The sequence below is a fragment of the Heliangelus exortis genome, chromosome 1 (genome assembly GCF_036169615.1).
Source record: "Heliangelus exortis chromosome 1, bHelExo1.hap1, whole genome shotgun sequence".
Lineage (NCBI taxonomy): Eukaryota > Metazoa > Chordata > Aves > Apodiformes > Trochilidae > Heliangelus > Heliangelus exortis.
This window is the reverse complement of record NC_092422.1, coordinates 72,424,171-72,448,694: the sequence shown is the minus strand read 5'-3', so window position 1 is coordinate 72,448,694 and position 24,524 is coordinate 72,424,171. Positions and strand designations below refer to the sequence as shown.

At 40.1% G+C, this 24,524-nt stretch overlaps 1 protein-coding gene across 2 annotated transcripts in view; it reads left to right on the top strand.

Annotated features, from left to right (window-relative positions):
* ARHGAP6 (Rho GTPase activating protein 6) overlaps window positions 1–24,524 on the top strand; it is a 319,928-nt gene that overhangs the window by 262,283 nt on the left and 33,121 nt on the right. For both annotated transcript variants that reach the window (XM_071748061.1, XM_071748050.1), the window contains exons 3-4: window positions 13,629–13,700; window positions 24,000–24,256. In XM_071748061.1, the coding sequence (XP_071604162.1) occupies window positions 13,629–13,700; window positions 24,000–24,256 (329 nt within the window). The remainder of the gene's footprint in view (window positions 1–13,628; window positions 13,701–23,999; window positions 24,257–24,524) is intronic.

Sequence of the window (24,524 nt, the reverse complement as noted above, 5' to 3'; positions counted from 1 at the left end):
AGTTGAGGACAAAAATGTTGTATAGTCAATGAAAAGAATGGTGTGGAGAAGAACAAATGTGAAAGACATAAGCTTGGGTATTTATGAACTTTTTAGGATCTGCAGAAAACTGACAAACCCAACAAGGTCCAATTTAGCAATCAGTGGGGCATCATTTTGTGCTGAGACGGGTACAGTCAGCTTCCTTAAGCCTCACCACAGCTCCCCTGATCCCTCAGAAAATGCTCCATCAATATGAAAAAAAATTTACAGGACATTCATATGAGGAACTGCATCACTAAGGGCACTGAAATATTTTCTGACTGTCTGAACTGCTTCTGCTAGTTCCAGTGGAAGATGGATATACATACATGGAAGCAATACCATCTAAGTAGAGGATACATATTCATAATCAGAAACTTTGAGCTTCAGTAAAGATGCTAGTAAGAAGTGTCTCTCCATCTTTTTAATAAGAAGCCCCCCTTAAGTGTTGAAAGAATGCTAGAAGGTCCATGTAGAGCATTCTTCAGTCTGAATAACCCCAACTCTCTCAGTCTTTCTTGAGAGGATTTTTTCTTCCAGCTCTTGGGCAGTTTTAATTGCATCCTCTGTACCCACTGCAGCAGGTCCATGTCTTTCTTGTGCTGGGGACCCCAGAGCTGGGTGCAGTTCTGCAAAGGGCAAGGGGTGGTGGTGTCTCTGCCCCTCTAGAGGGGGAGGATCTCTTCCCTTGACCTGCTGGCCACATTGGTTTTGATGCAGCTTTAAAATTTGTGATACTTTGTAGTTCTTTGAGTGTTCTTTAAAACTGGCAAATGACTGACATTATAACATGCTTGTGCCTGCTGGGCATTTCACTTCTGCATTCGAGTAATTGCTTTTACTGGAACAGGTTTTGTAGAAAGTAAAAATTTATTGTTCTTGAGGAAAAAGTGTTTGTGCCAAAGATGCTTGCCTGGAAGTTAAGTCAAAGTACAGAAGCATCTGCCATATCTTTATAGTCACTGTCATGCCATTATGGGTTGCTTCTTCATAGTGTTTCTGTTCTCCCATCCTCAGAAGCCTCATTTGTCACCACAAGTGCAATTAGTTAGCACTTTTAGGGCACATCTAGCTATTCCCACACTTGTTGAGGAATGCATAGAATGTGAAGCCTGATAGGTAATTCCTCTCCTCCACTGTATTGCAGCCATTACCATTAATGAAAGGCATTACTGACATCTCTTAGTTAAATATCCTGTGGTCACATAGAGGGGACCACCTCCCACAGGAATTTATTTAACCAGCATGTCATTTAAAATGTGCTATAACTGCACTGCAGTAGGCATTTGGAATTAATTCATACTGATCTGGAGTTAGTATTTGTACAGTACAGTCCTGGTGACACTTCTTTAGGGTTGCTGTTTAGAATATACTGTGATTTTCTCATTTCAGGGAAGCCAATCTTCTCTTTATAAGAGAAGGAAAAAAATCTATTATGAAATTCACTTCAGATGTGTCTACATTTTGGTGGCTTACCAGTTTTGTGTATGAGCAGTTAGAAAAAACGAACCTTTTACAGCATGTCTTCACCAAAAAAAAGGTAACTCAAGTCAGGTGGCTTTTTCAACATAATATTGGGATCAAAGCAGCCACTGCTTCTTTTTGAATTAAGGGAGGTGAAAGCTGCAAGTGTGGCCACTGATTCTCAAATCCTATTTGAATCTCTACTGGTAGAGATCATACCTTAGAACCCAGCTACTTGAGGAGCTTGAGGAGCTTCTCATTTGGTCCAGCTTGCTGTTGCCATGTGCAAAGGTGGGACACTTTTCCTTCATAGTGTCAACAAAGAATGATGGAAAACGTTTGATGTTTTCATATAAGAGAATATATCTCTTATAGTTCCAAAAGTTGAAAAAATTACTTCTCTGGAAGTTACCAGACAGGCAACATTGCTACAGAGTGACATCTTGGTAAGATTAGATAAAGTGCATTGTTACTGCAGTTACAAAGCAGCTGCCTGGAATGCAAAAGCAGCATCAGCAGCATCTCATGTATGTCTGTGCAGCAAAATAGAAAGCCCACATGCTGCTATAACACCAAGTGTAATCTCCAGATCTCTGGGGAAGGGCTGTGGCTAGCACAGGGCTGAAAGAGGGCCACACAGAAGTCTTGTGGGCCAGGAATTTCTCCCAGGCACTTTCCATTCTCCTTGCTCCTGCCTTTTCCATCGCCGAATACAGATGGGCTTCTTGATGCAGGATAAGCACTGATGCCTGAAGTTGGGTCTGGGAAAACAATTTAGTAAGTGCTCTTGACTACTCAGAAATAATATCCTTCCATTGATTTCTTTTGAAAAGTTACAGAAAAATGTGTGGGGATTTCTGGACAAGCGGAAGAAAGCATCTATATTGCTACTCATGTCTGTTTAATACTGCTTTTACTGCTTTAATACTGCTTTTTTATTAGTGCTTTTTATAAAGCACTAATAGTAGTGCTTGCTACCACAGCACTGCCCAAGATGGCTTTTAGGAGACAACATTCCACTTATTCCTGCTCAGGTCTGGCTTTTAGGGGTGGTACAGAGGGTCAGTAGGAACCCCTTGGGAATAGAGGGTGAAGATAGTGGTACAGTGAGGAAGAGAGGAATCTTAATAGATGAGGAGGAAGAACTAGATAAGAAGCTTTTATTCTTTTACACAAAATTGGATTCAGAGGCTTTATATTTGCATTATAAAAGAATACTACACGTTACTACATGTTATCACTTGTGATCATTTATTTTGCAATTTCTTGGGTAGATGATAATTTGTTATTGATTTATATGCTGTATCCTACTTTGGGCACACAGGCTTCCTGCCTCACTGTCTCCATTGCTGTAGGAAGAAGAAACCATTAAGCAGGTATTGATGTCAGTAGGTACCAGTTTTTCCTCTCATAGTGCCTGTGCAATGCTTCAAGCAAAGTAACCAAGAGCACACAGACCAAGCTGCTCCCTTTTTCTCTCCCCACCTTCTTAATTGTTGGACCATGATAGTGCTTCTGATTCACCAGGATAAATCAGCAAGAAACTGTAAAGGCAGACAAGTTGCCAATACCCACACAGTATGACTTGACCTCAAAACTGACTTCAGACACCGAAGACAAAAAACAGGCACAGAGAGTGCATGGCTGCTTGTCTGGTGGCTTTGTTTTGATTTGTTTTGACAGGCTTGGAGCAGCCTATGTTTATTCATTAAAACATCAAACAAAAGTTGTGAAGCTTTTTCATATGTATCAGTCTGGAGACTATAGTTTTACAGCTGCAGCTGATTGTTGCAGCTGCATGTTTGAAATAACCTGCTGGAAAGACTAATAATAATAAAAAAAAAAAAAAAATGGCGAGGCACAGCACGTTTATTTTGGTGCTTGAAAGGTGGTTGTTGCAGTAGTTACAACTTGGACAACTACCTCTGCTTATATTCCACTGGTACATTAGAGCTCCAGCCATGGCTCAAGGCTCAGTTTTGGTGTAGACAGCCATGGTTTGGCCACGAGTCTCTGCACGAGTTAGGAGCAAGGGAAGAGTGAGTGAGACCTAGGAGGTGTGTGGATGTGTTAACCACTGAGGGACTTCTCAGTACAGAGAAAGTGGTGACAAGCAGGGTGAGGCTGATACAATCATTGCCCCTCAGTTCCAGAAAGGTTCAACATATCAAAAGACCTGCCGTGAGGAGAGGGCTGCCTCTTGCTCCACTGGTGAGTGAATTGAAAATTTCCCTGAATGCCATAAGAATATGGGTTCAAAGGATAGAACATTTTATAATTGTGTTTAATCTTAGTTTAGCAGATCTATCATCTTGAGCTTGCAGAATGGATGAGGCCTCTTGATACCCTAGTGTTCATCCTGAAGTGGATGACAACTTCAAAGTGAGTCCTGAACATGGGGAAGGAGAATATACTGAAAGGATTCAGAAGGACACAGAATCTGAAAGGGTTCTTGTGATGAAGGCAATGGTAGCAGTAGCCATTTATTAGACTCTGAATGGATGGAGGAAAACTATTTAGTAAAGATATTCACTTTTATTCTCCAAGAAGGGAGAAAGAAATCAAAATTTATGCTGAGTTCTATTCAAGTTTGGTAATGATAATTTAATGTGGATGGAGTAGAACTTGAGTCAGCAAGGGGACTATACTATCGAGGGTTTGTACAGATCTTCACAGAATCATATTGTTTTTCCATATTAAACATTTTTTTGTTGTAACCTCCTAAATTATAGCAGGCCAGAATTTCAAAGGTGAGAAAGTTGGCATGGGAGCTTTTATTCATCTGTGTACTCGATCAGCTATCAGAGGCCTGGGCTCACTCAATTTAGAAATTCTATGAGATAAGAACCCTGGAAGTATTTATGCTTCATATATCATTGTTTTCTTGTAATTAATAATTATGAATCCCAGTTTTAACCCGTGTTTCTAAAAAAATAACAGGGATGCTGTAAAACATAATTTTTTTGTAGGAAAACTATTAGCACAAGAATTCAGGCCTGTAGCTTCAAATTCATTTGGTAAAATATCTTTATTCCAATCTCACTTCACAATAGAGATGGATGTTTTGAAGACTGAATGCTGAGATTATGTGTTAGCCCACAGCTGTTAACAAATCAGATGCAGCAAATTGCTGTACATGCAGTAGGTTGGGCTAAGGCCAGAATGTCCACCTCTGATGAATTGTGTTGCTTTTGTTGGCTTTGGTCACAACATTAACATTACTTTGATGTAGTGTTTTGGTTTTAACATACACTGCATACCAAAGTATATTTACATTTTGGTACAAGTGCTGTATACATTTGCTTTGTACCTTTGGGTTTACTTCAATATTTCTCAAATATTTTAGAGTGAAAATCCAAAGGTAAGCCGCAGAATTTGTCTTCGCTTACCAGAACTGACCATAAACATGTTACCTAGGTGTTTTAGCAAGTGTACCAAACATAATAAAAGAGATTAACTGCCTGTTTACTGTGTTGATGGCACCTATGACAAGAATGTATACCCACAGTTATTAACAGCAACCAGATCATGCAGAGTAGATTCAGGAATTACAGCAAGCATTCCATTTCCTGGGGGAATTGATTATTTTACACTTACAAGGATAGTTGGGCCAAGAGAAGAGAAGGTAATCCTTAATTTTACTGCCAAATCTATTATAATGAATATGATGCACAGTTTGATTTAGAAACCTAAATACAGTCTCAGTTATTGAAGGGAAGTTATTGCTTATGCTGCTTAAACATACAGCTTATACTGTTGTAGATTTTTGTATACAAGTTTTGTAGCCAGTCCCACCAGGTGTGTGACACTGGGCATCTGCTGACATGAAGGAAGCATTAGTGTCCTGGATGAGCAGGGCTGGATAAGCGTGTGATTACAGAGTAAGTGCCCAGACAATCCCATCTCTGTAATGGAAGGCAACATACATAGCTGGGCTTTCTGCATTTTTATTGTTCATTGGTGCACTTTGCCCCCAGTGCATTCCAGTTAAGCTCCAAATAAAAATGGGAATTCAGAGTTATGCATTCTCTGCTTCTTGTTTATTTTGGCAGGGAGTAGTTTTTTTAGATCTGTTTTTTGCTTACGCTATTCATCGTTGTATTTCATTATACATTTTCCTTAACACTGAGAGTGACTATGATTTTTATCTGTATTTGCATTTTTGTTAGGCCTCCAAGCTGCTCATTGCTTTTAGTCATAGACCATGTTATATACTTTATAGGTTGTTTTAACAGTGGAAAGCATCTGAGCAAACCGTGGCCTATAATTTGTGGAGCTACAGGGTGACAGACTGGATGCTCTTGAGTTGGCATCAGTGTATTTTTTTAAGTGAAGAGCCTTATTACCACCCCTTTTAATGCCAGTCTCTGCCAGTTCTCATATAGATACTGTCTCTAACATAACCCTGTGACTCCCTGGGTTTTCATTCAGTATGACAGTGTTCATGGAGAATATGTTAAAGACAAGCAAGACTCCAAGCTAAATTCTGTTCCTTTACACCACAGTAGTTAATCTTGGATATACTGTATCAGACTTTGTCCCAGGAGAGAACTTTTTCTCGCTGATTTTTATCTTAAAGATCTCCCCAAAGCCTACTCCTCTTAAGATTGAACAACCCCAACTTTGTCAGCCAGTGTTCAACCCCTCTGATCATATTCATGGCCCTTCTCTGGACTTGCTCCAGAAGCTCCATGTCTTTCCTGTGTTCAGGATTCCAGAACTGGATACATTACTCCAGGTGGGGTCTCACCAGAGCAGAGAGGGAGAATCACCTCCCTGGACCCGCTGGCCATGCTTTTTTTGATGCAGTCCAGGATACAGTTGGCTTTCTGAGCTTCTCATCAACCAACATTCCCAAACCCTGTTCCTCAGAGCTATTGCTCAGTCCATTCTTTTAAAGACATTTATACTCTTCATGCACAAACTGAAGGCAGACATCCTATATGTAATTTATTAAGCACTGCTTTTTGTACAGCTCTGGTCATGCTCCTGTGTTAGACCTGGGGCTTCCCACACAATGGGAGTGCAGTGGCCTGGGGAAGAACTGAAAAACATCTCCTTCCTGGCTCTTCTCCTCACATGGTGGGCTGTGCTGACAGCCCCTCCCCGCAGCCATGGCCTCTGCAACCCTGACCTTGCTCCAGAGCCTGCATCCTGGATCCTCTCTCTACCAAGGTTTGTCTCTAACCCCTGGTGTACCTTGTACCTATATATGCCCACCGGTTAACTCAAGTCCCTCACGACAGAGAATCCTGAAAGAACATATTTGCAAATATGTAGTTGTTTTCTTCCAACACCTGTACTTGATGTTGGGAAGTATTTAAAACTTTATATACACCGGAGAAGTGTAGGCAATGGGAGCTGAAATGTCATGTTTTCTTATTATTCCTCTATCTGCAAGAACTGAGTAGCATTAGCTGTCTGAATTAAGAGCATTGCCAAGGTCTTTTGTGAAGAAGGGCCGGTGCCTGTCTTGTTACAATTATAGTCTGTATCTGTATCCTAATGTTTTTCGACATGTCGCATTTTTTCTCCAACAAGTTGAGACAACTCTTTCTGAGAGAAATAGACTTTGAGAATAGGGTTCAATAGAAATAATAAATTTTTTGCTCTAATAGATTTGATTCTAGTTTGGAACTACACTTCTTAGATGTGTTTTCCTAAAAGACATATCAGTCTAGTGATAATATGCTCAACAGGTATAAATATCATCTTTGCCTTCTGAATAGATGTGCATTATCAATTATCTATTAATACCTGGCAAGCAAGTTATAAGGCTTGTGGGGTTTGTTTTGTGGTGTTTTTTTCTTCTAAATTTGTACCAGAATCACAAAATGTTACTGTAAAATGTTATTGTATTATTAAAACTTAGGTCCCTCTAGGATTGCAGCTTTCTTTGGAGGCAGGCTTGGTTTCCAGCCGTATTGCCTTCTAGGCAGGTTCCACAGCAACTTGCATCTGGGAAAGAACAACCCCAAGTACCAGTACAGGTTGGGGACTGAGCTGCTATAGAGCAGTGTGGAGAAAAGGACCTGGGGGTCCTGGAGGACAGAAGGATGAGCGTGAGCCAGCAATGTGCCCTTGTGGCCCAGAAGGCCAATGGCATCTTGGGGTGCATTAGAAGGGGGGTGGTTAGTAGGTCGAGAGAGGTTCTCCTCCCCCTCTACTCTGCACTGGTGGGGCTGCATTTGGAATATTCTGTCCAGTTCTGGGCACCTCAGTTCCAGAATGACAGAGAACTGCTTGAGAGAGTGAAGTGCAGAGCGACCAAGATGGTGAAGGGAGTGGAACATCTCCCTTACGAGGAAAGGCTGAGGGAGCTGGGTCTGTTCAGCTTGGAGAAGAGGAGATTGAGGGGTGACCTCATTAATGTTTATAAATATGAAAAGGACATGAGTCAGGAGGATTGTGCCAGGCTCTTCTCAGTGGTGACCAATGATAGCACCAGGGGAAATGGGTGCAAGCTGGAACACTGGAGATTACATGTAAACATAAGGAAAAGCTTTTTCACTGTGAGGGTAACAGAGCACTGGACTAGACTGCCCAGGGAGGTTGTGGAGTCTCCTTCTCTTGAGACATTCAAAACCTGCTTGGACATGTTCCCATGTGACCTGCACTAGGTGACCCTGCTCTGGCGGGGGGTTTGGGCTCAGTGATCTTTCAAGGTCCCTTTGAGCCCCTAACATGCTGTGATTCTGTGAAACCTGCACATTTTGTAATTCCTGTGTTTCGTTTTAAGTATCAATAATGCCTTAGCCCAAGGGGCTGAAGCCTACATCTGAAGAAGATTCATTAACCACCAGTTGCCAAAGGGTCTGATGGGATGAGGAAGAAGAGACTGAAAAGCACATTTCTGTGTGGTGCTTGGTGGGGTTTCTTAAGTGGTGGTATTGTGTACCCTGTGTATTGCTGAGGACATTGTTTCATGCACAATTGGTTTTCCTCACACCTCATCCAGTTTCTCACCATTCCCCTGGGCAGGGTTTGGTTCAGGCAATGCTCCTGCCTGAAGGGCTGCAGTGCTTTGACTCTCATCTCACCTGTGCACAGCCCATGGGCAATGGCAGTCTTTCTCCTGAAAAACGGGCTTTGTCTTCAGATCTGCCCTTTTCACAGTTTCTTCTGCAGTAAATGCAGTCAGAGAGGGAAATGCTGAAGCTTGTTTGCTGCATCTGAGGAAGCAGCAAGTAAGAGGGAAGCTGTCTCTGGGTGCGTTTGTGGTGCCTGTGTGGGGGGGCTCAAACCTGGCTCCCTCGGCTGAGGTGAGCGTGTGTGAGCTGGCTGCCACCTGGAAGGAAGGTCATAGCTGCACCTGACTAGTTATGGCTTTTCTTCCGTCATCTGCTGGCTGGCAAGTGCAAAGGAGTGCTGATTTAAGTCAAAGTGAAATAATGAGAGCAACATAGGCCATAAGGAGAAGCAGCCTGAGAAACAGGGAGAGAGTTCAAGACTCCTGAGGGAATATAGTAATCTGCATTCCTGATAGAGACCTAGCATGTGTACTGCTGAGGACAGGTGAAAGAGAGGAGAGTGATGGGAAATACCAGTAGGCTCAGCCCTTCTGTTTTTATATTGCTTATGTTCAAAAATTTGAAGCTCCTGGTTGTCTGGTTGAAATTGTTTACCTTCCATCTGTGCTGCAGCTGTCAGTGCTTCGGAAGTTACTGCGTTGGGACAGGGCGTTTCAACATGTTAATCTAAATAAATATTTCAAGATGGACGTTTATAGTCACAGAAATGGCTAAGTAAAACCACCACTCTCTTCTTCAGTAGACTAGCCCCAAATGTGCATTCCAAAGCAAATTTGCTGTGTATAGTGACCCAAAGAAACAACTTCAACCTCAAACACAGCACAGCTGTCAGCGAATGAAGCACTATCTCATTTTTGTTGTGCTCTGTCAACAGAATTTAGCAGTGTTTTCTGGCTGCAAGTCTCTATTACTTGCAGTATTGAACAAGCAAGAGAGATGGTAGCTTGACATTCAGCTTGCAGGCTGAGTGCAGGAGGCTGGCACTTGGGAAATGAGTCGGTCTTGATGAGTGAAGTGAGCTGACACATCCTCAGGATAGGTCAAACTCTGTGGTGCCACTGGCAGTAATTTTCAAGGAATAGATTACACTTTTAGAAAATACATTCTGCATTTTTTTTTTTTTTTTTCCTTTAAAGGCAATTAGATCAAACTGCAATTGCCTATAGAAGGAAAATGGCCATGAATATAACTACTATGAAGAAATATTTTAGAAATCTCACAATATCAACTTTTTCAGTCATTTCTGTTTTGATAAATGGGCTATGGGTGTGATTGCATGTAGCCCTCTCTTTATACATGCATTATACTGTGTGAAAATAACCCTTAGTTGTAGAACATAAGAGATTTTTTTTCCTAATTTTACAGGAAACAAAATTCTTAGAGGTAAAGGAAGTTGCCAATAGATGGAGAGGGGAGTTCTCTTTACTCAGTAACCCTGTAAGCAGCAGCAGATCTCTTCGGTCAAAAAAACAATGAGTTAAATTAGTTAAATGCTAATTAAATGGTGTTAGTGATGACATTGCAAGTGAATTTCAACCTAATCCAAAATTGCAATAATAATAATCCCATATGTCAAACTCGTCAATTCTTGTCCAAAGTCAGGGTATCAGTGCAAATATTCTTGTATTCTGCAGGCTTTGCTTGCTGATAGAGTTTTAAAAAGATGACCTAATTTTTCAGAAAGAAAAGTCTTTTTGGCATTAACTGAACCTAGAAGTGTTCACCACTTTGGAAAAACAGGTCACATAACAATTTAATACGTACTCAGGATTTTTATTCTAGACTTTTGGTCTTTTAAATATTCATCATGCTAGTCTCAATGTATAGTTGTCTGGAGAATGATGTATGCATTGCAGTGAAAAATGATGCAAGCATATAAATTATTAAGCATTGAATATACCAACTACATTTCTGAAACAACTGGGCATATGTTCTCCAGAAAGAAACAGAATGCATTAGTACAGAAAAAAATTGCAGCCTTGTTCACTTTTATGATTTTTGCCTTTTGAGTACTTTTCTTGTCTTCCTAATATTCTTGGAATCTGGTGGATGAGCAGTACATTTTTGACCTACAGAAAGAAGATATTAAGTGAAAATTATATACACTAAAGGCTGGATAGAAGTCCAACATCATGTATCACTTGTGGTTTAAACATTTCCAGAGCATAAATGAGAATAGCAGGCCACGTTTAATAGCACTTTGGGCTGTTGTAATACTATTTTTCATTAAAATTTGCTAATTAATTAAAAAATGTACATTAGCCATTATGTATGGTACTTTGCATGTTTCCCAGGAATTCTTCAGATATTTGTTACAGTCTCAAAACACACTGCAGATAGTAAGTACTAAGCATTATTGTTATGAATTGGGTTCCTTTAAAATGTAAAACCACTGGAGTTGCACAAGTCCTTAAGGATGTAAGGAATATTTTAGCAGTGCTCATGCCTGATGTAACCTAAATCAACTCTCTTTTCAAAATGTGCTTAATTTTACAGAATATAGATTGTAATTAATCACATATTTTTCTGGGGGAGGAGGAGAACTGGAACTGACCCCTCTGGCAGATTTCCTAGGCTTTAGCTTGTCACTGGGAGTTGTCTCCATTATTTTCCTATGCAACTCCTTCTCCTGCCACGGGGTAAACTGTGACTTTAAATGGTAAAATCTCCACTGCCTTCAGTGGAACTGCATCCATTTGTCTGAGGTCGGGGTCTCTCCTCTGTTGCTCTGCATTCTCTTTCTTTGCACAGAGTGGACTCATTTCTGTACTTCCTGGTTCTTCCATCTCCTGATCTTCCTGCTTCTTATGTTCCTCGGGGCCTGAGCATCACTTGTATCCAAAATTCAAAATCTGCAGAGAGAAATGCACAAATGTTTTCTCAGCCTGTCATTTACTGAGGAATTATTCCACTATTGGAGTTTGAAAGAATCACCCACTTAGTACAAGGTCTATGAGAAAGCATGGATAGTTTGGCCCTCAAAGTCATTAACCTGTTTTCCATGTGGATATGAGTGTCATTTTTTCCTGTGTTTCAATGGTGAATAGCATTCATTTTTCCTGTATTTCTGTCATAGCTGACTATGCTGCACTGAAACTCTCCAAAAGTTGCTGTTGTATGACTGTAATAGTAAAATGTTATATTTTACATGCAATTTCAAATTTTGCTCTGATTTTTACATCTTGGTAGATTTCATTGGACTATCAGAACATCAATAAATGGGTCTTTGGAGAATAGAGGCTCTAAGCTTCCAAGGAAATTCAATTTATCAAATGGCTACAGTGATTCAGTAATTTGAATTTACAACATGACAAATAATTTGAAATTTATTTTTTATGTATAAGGGCAGAACATGCTGGTAGTAGGGAGGCCTTATCAAAACTATACTTACTGTCAGGTATATGTAAGCAGGATACCAATTATTCACATTGCCAAGAGGTGGAAGAAGAATTTCTGTAATAAACTCGGTCTTATCAACTGGAAATGTCAGAAGGTGTGAAAAGACTGGGCATATTAATCAATCAAAGTATGACTTTGAGTAATGAACTTGTCATGTGGCTTCAAAAAAAGTAAATCTAATCTTAGACTGTATCAGGCAATGAATTCCCACCATTATATTGCTGAACTCTCATCTGGAATACCTTGTCCATTCTAGTCAGCCTTATTTCGGAGAGATGAATTCTCACTGGAGTGTGTGGGGGAAAAGGGCAGTCAATAGAGCCAGCAAATGGCAATCTCCCTCAGGAGACAGGAGCTGAGTAGCTTAGTTAAGTGAGTGTTGGGAGCAAATAAATGTGGAATGCAAGTGAAGCCAATCAAACCACACTTACATGAAGTAAAAAGAGATTTTAATTTTAAAGTACGTGGACATCAACTGGCTATGAAAAATTCAGAATTTGTCCAGCTGTCTATTGAGTAATGTTTTGGGCATGGCTCTCAATAGAGTTGAGGGCGAAGTGTGGGGAAATACCTTATGTTCTCTTGGACCCCTAATCACAAAGATGGGAGTTAATCAACAAACATCCACTTCACTCCTCTGTAGTATGTTCCCTTTTATAAGATCACTTAAGACACTCGCTTATGTAACTGGAAAAACATGTTGAGGCAGATTGTTTGGTGACCTTCTCACCATAAAGGTGAAACACAGATAGGATGTCTTCATTTTTGTGGTTTTGCCATATTAAAAAAACAGTAAGGCAGAGGTACTTTTTCATTACCCTTTAGCTAGAGTGGGGACAATGTTAGGCCCTTTATATTGCTTTGGAACTTAAGAATTCAAAAGATACAAGTTAAAGCAGGCCTGTGTCTTAATCCCTGGTACTTGTTGAGACCTAATAAATAAAATGCATTTTTGGTGACTTTTCATTATAAAAGGTGCTGCTGAAATAATGATAGCCAACCTTTTGACATAATTGTTTCAAGATTGAACCTGCCCACACTGTTCCTTAGAGTCTTTGGCTCTTAATACTTTAGTGAAAACTTGGATGATGTATAGGGTGTCAGAACAGTAATATCAGAGACTCTAACCCACCTGAACCAATCTGGACACGTGGTTCCAAACTGCAAGCTCCCAGTGTTTGTTCAGATCAGATGGGTCATGCAAAGCTGGTCAACTAACACCCAACTGGCATGACTGGTATGCGGAATTTATCCTGGAGGTTTGTAATCCTCCCTCTCCAAATACTACCTTCTGCTCCACTCCTGGATCACACTCTTGTGACCATGGATGAAATCTAACCAGTACCTTTTAGATTTATGGTACTTTGCTGTCAAGGGTATCCAGCAACAAACTTCCACTGTTAAGTGTTCAAAATCAACTTTGTGTTCTACCACATAGGCTTGTGACCATACATGTGTAAGTGTGCCCAGCAGCATGGACTGGGATACAGTTTGGTTCCCCAGTACAACTTCAGCATTTGAACAAATCTGGGTGAGCACTCCTTTGGGCTGAAGGACAGTAGCCATCTCCAGCCTTTGTGAAATGTGCCTCACACCCTTCCTGACTCCAAGTGCCATGGCCATCTCACTCTGTGTTATTGCAGCTTATGCAGCAGTTTGTTCAGCACTTTTTCTTTCTGCTTACTTCCTTTTTTCGCTTTTCTCCTCTCACAGATGGGCAAAAGAGGAAGAAATCATTAAGAAAGAAACTGGACTCATTAGGAAAGGAGAAGAACAGAGACAAAGGTAAAATAAAATGAGTATATATTTACTGACTGGGGCTTTTAATTTTGCATATGAGATTTTTTTAGTCTTAAATGTATTTTATCTGTTAGAGGACAACATTACTGAGCTGATGGACTGTCTACATATCTATTTCCCACTTTAAAAATACGTCTTTTCTGTTTGTAATTAATAAACCCCAGATCTCTTAAACTGAAAGCTTATTTCCTGGAAGAAAAGGAGGAGTTATAGGACTGCATCTTTTCTTGGTTGTTCTTTCTATCCATTTGCAACATCCAGTGCAGAGGGCAGCCTGGATAACATGATCTGGTTGTTTCCTTGCGTTCTCAATCTCCTCTTTCAATGTGCAAAGCACGTGTACCCAGCCCTGCCCAAGCAAGTCAGTTGATTTGCTTTTTTTTTTTTTTCACCTTAGGAAAACAGCTGTTGTTTAAAATATATAAATGCTCCAGTGCTACTGATCAGCTGGGTTTTAATAGCCTCCATGTGACATGGATTTACAGATACAGTTGGTACTCTTTTGTTTGGACTCTAACCAGCTTTATGGGCTGGGTCCAATCTACTGAACTTGTAATTTGTAGCCCTTTGAACCAAGCCTAGATATTTTGACCTGAAAGTGTCTCTGAAATTGCAGTTTTCTGCATGTAGGGTAATTGTGCATCTAATTTTGTGTTCCCTCCTTGGTGGGAAAAGTGGTAATAAAACTCAGTAATAAAACCTTGGTTTCACAATCACATGCACAAATACACAAATTTATAACAAGATATCATATAACTGGTTATTCTGATGTTGTTGCTTATAATCCTCTCTGACAGAAGGATGCAACTTTGAAGTTCTATTGAAAAAAAACAATTAACATCTCCATTTCAAAGTTACTTTGGATATTTGTCAGGAAGAAAATATTTTCCTTTTAATTTTTGTTTGTTTGGTAACTTCATATATGGGATTATTATTTTATTGGTTTAAAAATGGCTGTGGAAAATATTTGCATTAATCTTTCTAAAACTGAATGTCCCCTGACACATTTGTTTAGATAAATGCAGTGGCCTCCCACTGATGCACTGTGAGTACCAAATCCTTCATTTGTTATGAGAATTACTTGATGTAGGACTGAGCCCACACACAGAAGAAGTCCTTCAGAAAAAACTTTTAATGACTTTATAGCTGCCTTTGGGGAAAAATCTATCTTGTACTGCTCCACTCATACATTGTATTTGGCTGCAGTGTAATTGATTAGTCATTAAGTTGCTTATTTTTTTTGTTGTTTCCCCACGGCTCTCCACGCAATCAAAAGTGCAAAGCAACATAGTTCTGTGCAAAACTTTCCCTCCTTTTTAGTTCATAGTGTTCTTCATAGTCATCTATGCATTGTTCTTCTCCACTTACTATTTTTTTAGAACCTGTTTTGTCATGTGTTTTTGATGCTCTGAAAATTTTTTCTTTCCCCTCAAGTCGGTAGCATGACTTTGATAGTTTCCTTTGAAAGTTTCTATTTAGAATATCTTCTGAAAGTTTAAATACATTTTATCTTTTTATTCTCAGATTTTTATTTGCAGTTGAAGGTTTTAGCAATAAGAATTGATTTGATAATTCATCAGAGACCTAATCTTGTTGTGTTACCCAAACCTAGTGGAACTTTGCACTTTCACAACTCCTCCAATGCCTCCTTGGTGCTGTGCCTAGAGAAGTGATGGCTTCCTTTGGTGATGCATACAAATGCCTGGCCCAGAGTTGCTCTCTATTCCTCTAAATTCTCTGCTGCCAAAGATTTTTTTTTTCTGTATTTTTTTTCTTATATTGGTTTGTGTTCTTCTGTGATTTCCTTATAGCCTTCTTTTATTCCAGCTGACCTCAGTTTCTGATAATTATAGAACCATAATTTGAGCACTTACAGATAATATTGTTTTCTGCTATTACATTTCTGTTCAGGGATTGCAGTTTTTTGTATGTTTGTTTGTCTGCCCTGCATGATATCATTTATACTGGGGATACACTTTTATTTCAAGATATTTTCTGGGTATACTTTGATGCTTAGGGCTCAGCAGTTGCCCACAGTAAAGGTCAGCACTTCATAATTACTATCCTTGTATATATTTACCTACTTCCTGGTTTTCAGCATTGCTCATATCTTCTGGTTAACTACACCCAAGCATTTTTAAAAATCACTATGCTGATTCTCTTAATTTTAATTCCTTTTTTTTTCTTCTTCTTTTAACTTCAGGCATTTCAAACATGTACCTCTTTTATTTTACCCTTTTTCCCCATCTTCTACCTCCTTGTTCTCATTTATAGAGATGTCTTTTGTACTCCACCCATATATAAAATATGACAGCATCCCCTGAGGGGAAAATATCCCAGCACTACTCAAACAGTAGAATCTATATTTCTCTCCTTCCTTCAGGACAACTGTATTGACAAGGGTCTTGGGTTGGTCAGTAAGCATACAGAGGGGCAGGAAATTGGATGGAGTCAGATTTCCAACCAGGTTATATCAGCAAAGTGGCTCAAGAAAGCCATGTTGGCTCTTAATTGCTGCCAACAATAAACTTTAGGCAAAAATAGTCCAGATAGCATCAATATGGCAGGTTTTCTGTCCATGGTTGTTTCTGGTGTACTCTTCCTTCCTGAGTTATCAGAGATCATCTACACTGCAGATGCTTCTTAGCCATGATGGCAGTGGGGATGAGCAACCAGGAAGATGCTGTCAGCCTTGCACAGTTGGTGAAAGGCAGCTGTTCTCTGTTCTCCTGTGGGAAACACCAGCATTTCCCACAGCCTCAGGAGTAGGAGGAAGAGCATCAGGCAACTTTCAGGTGGCAAGCTGGCTCTGGAAATGAAAATGCAAGGCCTCATGCTGCAGGTCTCCGTAGGGATGAAGCCCACCATGCTCACATCACAGCTGAGCCCCACCACCTTCCCTGAGTAGTGGTATCTGTCACCCAAGTTATAGTTAACCTCCCTTGGCATGTGTGTTGCAGCAAGCTGGAGGTATTATCCTGGTACATTCCATGGCGCTTTTTTAAGAGGCATTTATGCCATTTATTTTATAAAGAGAATGTCTTTCATTTCCGGCCAACCAGTCCAAAACAAACACTCCACTCTGAGGGCGTAGGTGTGCTCACACAAAAGGCCAGGAGCTCTTACCTACACACACACACACAGAGGCAGGTCTCTAGATCTCATGTCTTGCTTCTGTTCCTTTTGGGGGTTTTGTATTTTTTCTTTTTGGTACTTAGTCCAGCTGCACCATTCTGAGAAGAAAAAGGCAAGACAAGGCTGCAGTACATCAGAGGGGAAGCAGGGAAGCTGATTTGCAGAACACTTTATACAGATGAGTTGCGGCTGCCTTAGTGCAGACATATTTTCTATCCCCTCAGTGTTGCTTTTGTAAGGATAGTTGCAATTTGAAGAGGATGTAACTAACTCCCATAATTTTTAATTTCCTACATCCCAGCTTTGGAGGCCCCCACATACGAGGACAATTAACAGCAGAGGGGACTATGTTGTTAGGTTTCTCCTGGAGTACATGCCAGCTGAAAAGTCTTTTGTTTACTACGTAGCCTCCCGAAGGTTTAATCCTCATGCTCATGCAGCACTGTTTGATCCCCTCTGTGGGCTGCAGCCAGAGATCAGCAAGATGTGCCTGGTGCAGAAGGACACAGGGGGGGGACAAAAAGCCACCGTGCTGATCACCAGGGACACAGAATGGTGGCCTTGCTGCAGGGTGCATGAGGCATGATCCAGGCAGGAAGCTTGTAGCACATGCTGTCAGCCTTGTGTCTTTTTATGTGCTCCTAAGAAAGAACAGGAAGGACCTGAGTCCTTGGCCTTGCCTGACAGTCCCTTTCCTTTAGTACTGATGTGCACTGAACTGCTCTTGGGTGCAGGTCTCTGAAATAGTTCCCAGTGGGGAGGTATCACCTGCTCTCTTGATTTGTGCTAAAGACTGTTTTCCCTCAGCCCACCAAATGTCTGCGCTTAAAAAAATATAACCAAAAGGATATGTTACTCATTTCTTCTAAGACTGGTCAGAGATTTCATCACTCTGTCCAATCTGTGGATTTTCGCTATCTTAACATCACATTTTATTTAGATAGATGAATTGATCAGCCTGTCTATATATTAAATGAGAGTTTCGGCAAACTCTTACACTTCTGAAGGCCAACAAAGACACTAAAGTAGAATGCACTCTAAATAAGTTCCATATCTTTATTTTATCCTTTTTGACAGGTACATCTGTTGTCATCTTGTAAAAGGATAAAATTCTAAAACAAGGTTTTTTTCAGTGGTTTTTACATCTCCGAGTGACTCAGCAGAGCAGGATACAGATGGATGTAAACAGATGAAACCAGAGAGCAGCACTCCACCCAGATATTTAAGCAATATTTTCAGCTTCCATCATTTAATGTCTTTGCTTTTTTCTACCCAGCCTCCTTGTTATTAATGGCCCTGATGACTTTCAATTGTGTTGTCTACGAATGTCTCCAAACATTTGCTTTAGCTGCTGACAAACTGAGACTGGAGGAGCAGTAAAATGTCAGTGCTGCTTGGAACAAGAAATTCTCAGGATGTTCTGCATGCTGGCAGCTGTATTCTGTTCCCTTACAAATTCACTGCTAATTTTGACGGCAGCAAAAGCAGAGCCTTTTGTCTGTCTCCTGCAAGCAATACTGGGGTCAGCATAAGTAAGCCTACTTAGAAAGTACAAACAAGCATTCCTGAGAGAGATTCCTCCCAGAAAGGCTTTCTTCTAGAACATTTTTATTAGTAAGCCAGCTCCATTTTGCCTCAGTTCCAGTAAACCCTACAGGTGAACTAAGAGACCTGCTCAGAAATAATAATCACTTGTTACAGGATTTGTTCAACAACTGAGAGTCATCCTTTTTTGCTGATATTTCTGTGTGGAATGTAAATACTTCACAAGTTCATCTGTGGGACCTTAGCAGAGTTGCTCTGCATGCTGGAATTTCTGAGAAAAGGCCATCCTTTTGACCTGTGGCATACACAGATCCAGCAGTAGATGCTTGATTTTTCTCTAGTTCAAAATTATTGAAAACAACGTCCATGTATTACTACAATAATGTGTTTTGTTACTTCTCAGCCATACTAAGTAAATTTAGAGGTATTTCTTAATGTTTATATTTGATCTTCAGTAGTTCAACCTATCATGATGTCAGTATGCTTTGGCACAGCCTAACGAGAGAGCTGAATAGATGAAGTTTCTTTTTTTATTATAGTTTATCAGAAATGTGGGTTTTTTTCAAGTCTTTCCTGCACCCCACTGTGCTTTTTCTAAAAACTGAAGATGTTTCTCGTGCTCTCCACCAAGCAAAAGACTTCTTAAGCAAAACTGTCTTGTATTTTCACTAAAGTCAACTAGAGGATTGAAGAACCTCCTTAATTTATTAAAAAAAAAAACCAAAACAAAAAGCCCAACCAAAAACTAAAAAACAAAAAACCCAAATACCTACCCACAGAAAAAGCCTAAGTAATTGGGAAGGCCTTAAATCACTCTTTGGAAATCAGTGAACTCATAGAGCTGGAGAAGAGAGTTTCAGCCACAGAACTGATGCTGAGAACATTATCTTGAGTTTTTTGGAGTCTGTGGTGGTTTTGATGAACCTTCAGGTGGAAGGAGTTTTGCTATTCCTGTTTTATGGATCAGGGTTTCCATTTTCCTTATTTTCTTGCTTGCATCACTCTCTTCTGATTCAAAGTAATTAATTTCCATGACCAAAACAGAGTTGCCAGCTAGCTAGGGACTTAAAGACTCCTCCCTACTTAAATATTCCTTTTAAAGCATATTATTCTCTGAGCTGTTCCCACTCTATTCCAATCATTTAAATAGAGGTAGAATGAGCACCTCAGCAGATATTAGTCACAGGGTTTTAGCAGCTCAGAACCACTATACATAAGAAAAAACCCTGAAGTGCTAAGGAGACTTTCCAAAGTTGCTGTCTGGTATGCTCTTCACTTTATTAGATTTGAAGGCCTCATTAGGGTCTAGAGTGTAGACCTCACTTTTTCTTAATAGACTGTTATGGTTTGTGGGATGTAAGCCACAATTTTCAGCAGTCAGAACTTCAGGGAGGTCTTTGAAACTATACTTGGATGGGATTGCATGAGGCCAAATATGCTAATCTATGGCTCAACATCCTAGATGTCATCATTTGATTAGGAAAGGAAAGGATTTCTGATCACTGAAATTCTTATGTGATCTGGCTGGGAGTTTTCCTGTAATGTGCTGATTTTTGTTTTTAAAAAATGCTGATTTGCCACAACAGAAAGATTTCGTAGGAATAAACCAGTTTCAATCAAAATTTTGTTAAGAAACTTGCTTCAGCTACAAAGAAGACTTTCTGGTAAGAGAAGTTATGTGCTTCTCCAACATAGTAAATTGTCATCTTTGCCAGTAAGCAGTGAAAATCAAAATGGATCAAAAGATAATTCCTTATGTGCTGCTGGCTAAGGATATGAGTCTGTTTCCAAACTGATTGTCCAGTCTGCCATGTATTTTCACATTTCTGTGTGGTGCTTTCTGCAAAATTTCTTTTTCAGCTGCCCACTCACCTAATTGAATAAATGATCAAATTTTTGTTGGTTTTACAGAGTAGTAACTAGCTTAGTAGCTTTGGCACTCAATGGAAACACAACAGACCAAAGAACAAGGGGTAATGATTTCAAACTGGAAGAGAGTAGATTTAGGTTTGATACTAGGAAGAAATTCTTCACTGTGACGGTGCTGAGACACTGGCACAGGTTACACAGGGGAGCTGTGGATGTCCCCTCCCTGTAGATGTTCAAGGACAGGCTGGAGAGGACTTGGAGTAAACTGGCCCTACCGATGCAGGAAGGTTGGAACTAAATGATCTTTAAGGTCCCTTCCAGCCCAAACCATTCTGTGATTTTATGAAAGTTTTAGCCTCTGCTTTAAGGAATATTTTCACCTATCCTCAGCAACAATGAGGCAGCACTTGGAATAAATACTGTATTCAGTTGTGGGCCCCTCACTACAAGAAAGACAATGAAATTCTGGAGTGTGTCAGAGGAAGGGCAATGAAGCTGGTGAAGGGTCTGGAGAACAAATCTTAGGAGGAGCATATGAGGGAACTGGGATTGCTTGATCTGGAGAAAAGGAGACTCAGAGGAGACCTTATTGCTCTCTAGAACTACCTGAAAGGGCATTGTAGTGAGGCGGGGGTTGGTCTCATCTCCCAAGTTACAAGTGATAAAACAAGAGGAAAGGGCCTCAAGGTGTGCCAGGAGAGGTTTAGATTGGATATTAAGATGTTGAAGTGAAGAATTGGATATTGTTCACTGAAAGGGTTATCAGGCACTGGAACAGGCTGCCCAGGGAAGTGATTAAGTAACCATCCCTGAAGGCATTTAAAAGACATAGATGTGGTGCTTAGGGACATGGTTTAGTGGTGGTCTGCCATGGTGGTCTTGGCAGTGCTGAGTTAATGGTTGGACTTGATGACCTTAAAGGTCTTTTCCAACCAAAACAATTTTAATATTCATACATAGGAAACATCTCCAACAATGGGGATCCCCAGACTACAGCACTGAATAGGTAGTTGGTACTACTGCTTCGATGGTGAGACCAGAGCCTCTAACCTTACATATCTCTTGTCTGAGTCAGTGCCTTTTCTCCCCCTTCAACCGGTTGCTAAATACTTTACATAACTACAACTCTTTGCTTTTTTTTAAATTAATCTGAAATGTCAAAAAGGCCAGCATGCACCCTACCAGACATGACATTACCTGTCCAACAAGGAAATTTTTGGGAGTGAATACTTCTGAAGAGTGGTGGGCAAAACATGCTCTGCCCCGTGGCACACACATATACACACAGAGGATGCTTTTGGTGGGAACTTGAGGCTGAGCCTGTCTGTGGAGGGTGCAACCAATTATCTTAATTTCAGCAAATGAGCAAAAAGTTACTGGTTTTGCCAATTCTATAATGTAATTATTGTTGCCAGCCAGCATTACTTCCATCTGTATTTAGTCTGAAAATCAGCCAATTGGTTTTCAGCCAGTCCCCATTTCTGCCAGACATTGAGAAATCATGGAAGTGGTTCATGTCCTCTGAGAAGGAGGCCTACAGCAAAGCAGCCTGAAGTGGAGGCTCATTGTCCTTTCACTGCTCCACGGGCATGTTGAGCAAGAGAAATTAAAATCCTGGCATCCCACACCTTAGAGTTTTCAAGGAGATGCAACACCTACCTCAAAATAGCAGTCTTTATGTAACAAAGTTTGGGAGAGGGACATTTTAGTGAAATTTCTTATCATGAAACTGGGCTGATATCTTGTCTCCTGTTAATCTTGTCCCAGTTGATCCTAATTCTGTAGGATCAATGGCATCAGCATACTGTTTGGCATCACTGGGCTGCATATTGTTGTCATGTCCCAGTTTGAAGCATGAGTGTCTGTCAGCCAAAACTGGAGAAATATTTCACGTTCAGGATTTCATTTGGCTCAGTGGGTTTTCTTAGGAAACATTGTGGAAAGACCCATAGAGGGAGGTGCTGGGGTTATAACAAAGTGCCGAGTTAGACAGCCAGAAGAGGAGACGTGTGTTTCAAATTTGTGGCCTTAAATTTTCATTGGAAAGATAATTCAGAATAGTAAAAAAATTTACCACTACCACTCTTATAATTTTATAGGAATGTTCTGCTGGATACAGGAGGCTCTAAATCTGGACTTTTGGAACTGGCATCCCTGCATTGCTTGATAACCGTGTGATAATATTCTTTCTTGTCCTAAATTTAATGCAGATGTGTTTAGATGTCTTTCTACTCATAGGTCACCTCCAGGCTTGCTTGATACATGAGTCTCTTCTTCCTGATTTAGTTTTGTCTGGCCACCAAAATTGGATCATATCTTAACATTTCATTCTTCTAAAGAGCAGTAATGTTTTTCAGAACAACAGGAGGCCTTTGTCTCTTTAGCATGATAGCCTAGCAGTGTCCTCATTCAGGATTCATAAAATATTCTTTTCAATGCATTACTGTAATCTTAATGATAAAGCAAGCCAGGATAAAACTTGAAAGTGTCATCAAAGATGTAGTCAAACTAAGTCCCAGGAGTGACTTTGCCCATGACTCTTTTAGCCAATTGTGGTAACTGAGTATACAAGGAATTTTTTGTTTGCCTTCTTTGGAGTTTTTTTTTTTTTTGTACTTTTAAAAAAATTGTTGATTTTAATCTCTGGTGGTTTATTTATTATTTGTAACAGAAGTTGCATGAATTCTTACTAGCATGAATAGAGCCAATAGCTATTTTTTCATTCAATTTGAACACATAACAGTTCTAGTTGGCATCCTGGCCCAATGGTTTTGGTTCTAAAAGCCTCAGATAGGTTGTAGAGTTATACTATGGGAATTTTAATGTTAACTTATTGTTGGCTGATTCACTGCAAAGCAATTTTCTGTTTTCTGAAATATTTCAGCATTTTACTTCGAGACCTGAAGCATATGCTGGTTTTGCATGTTGTAGTTATATTGATATGGGGTGGCATAATGTTCTTTTTGTTAATTGAGAGAAATAGCTACTCTCGTGTATTTCTGTTTTTCTATATGCATACATAATTTATATTTGTACATATTTACATTTAGAAATTACCTTTATATTGATATACCACTATTAAACTGGTTTAATCTTACCAGTATGCTAAAGCTGCTAGTTTTTATATGCATTTATAACCATATCCTTGAAGGCTTAGTCTGAATAGTGGATGCACTTACAAACTCCCTGTACAGATAAGTGCATATCCTCCTGACCTGTAATGAGACCCTTGCATGCCCCTGTACCCCTTCTCTTTGGTGCCCTGCAGCATTTGTGAACAAAGAAACCTGGGAAGGGGATTGAAACACGAGAGAGAGAGCTGGGCAACAGTTCGTCCAGGCTCCCCAGTTTCAGGATTAGTTTACTGGAGCTTCTGATGGCCCTCTGCACCATCTAGATGCAAACTGACTTCCAGTTGCTTTCTGTGGAAGTTAAAATCTTAATTGGATCTTTTCTCAAGTGTTTTTCCAAGGTTCTCTGTGGTATATCTTGCATGATCCAACTGGAAACAGGATTTGGATACCATGGGCTACAATTGCCTGGTATATCTCCACTATTATTTTATTGTTTGAATGTTGCTGGTATTATTATTACAGAGTCTGGTGCATCATTGGACGTATTATATTTTAAGGGATATCATACTGTTTTTCTTTTTAATAACTTAATTCTTTTTGTACTAAATAAATGTCAAATGTTCACTAAATAGTAATTCGTTGGTTGTTGCTGTTGTTGCAGAATTTATTCCCCAGGCTTTTGGAATGCCCTTGTCCCAAGTGATTGCCAATGACCGGGCCTACAAACTCAAGCAAGACTCTCAGAGAGAAGAGCAAAAAGATATTTCAGATTTTGTGGCCTTTCTCTTGCCGTTTGGAACTAAAAGGCAGAACAAAGAACTTTCAAGCAGTAACTCATCTCTTAGCTCAACTTCAGAAACACCAAACGAATCCACATCTCCTAACACACCCGAGCCAGTGCCACAAGCAAGGAGGCGTGTAAGTAGATCAATCACAATGTGGTGTGTGCCAATAGGTCTGGAGGTTCTAGCTAGAACAGGGAAAAACCCTCTTGTATCTGTGGATTGTGGAATATTTCTTCTGTCATGTTCAAACAGTGAGTATTCACATAGAAGGAAGTCTGGTCAATACCAGAAGATTCTAACTGGAGTGGAAATCTTTCACTGGTGCTGGTGGAAAAAGACCCTATTGTCTGTGCAAGTCTGTTAGAGATCAAAAAGTGGCAGAAAGATTATTTAGAAGTCTT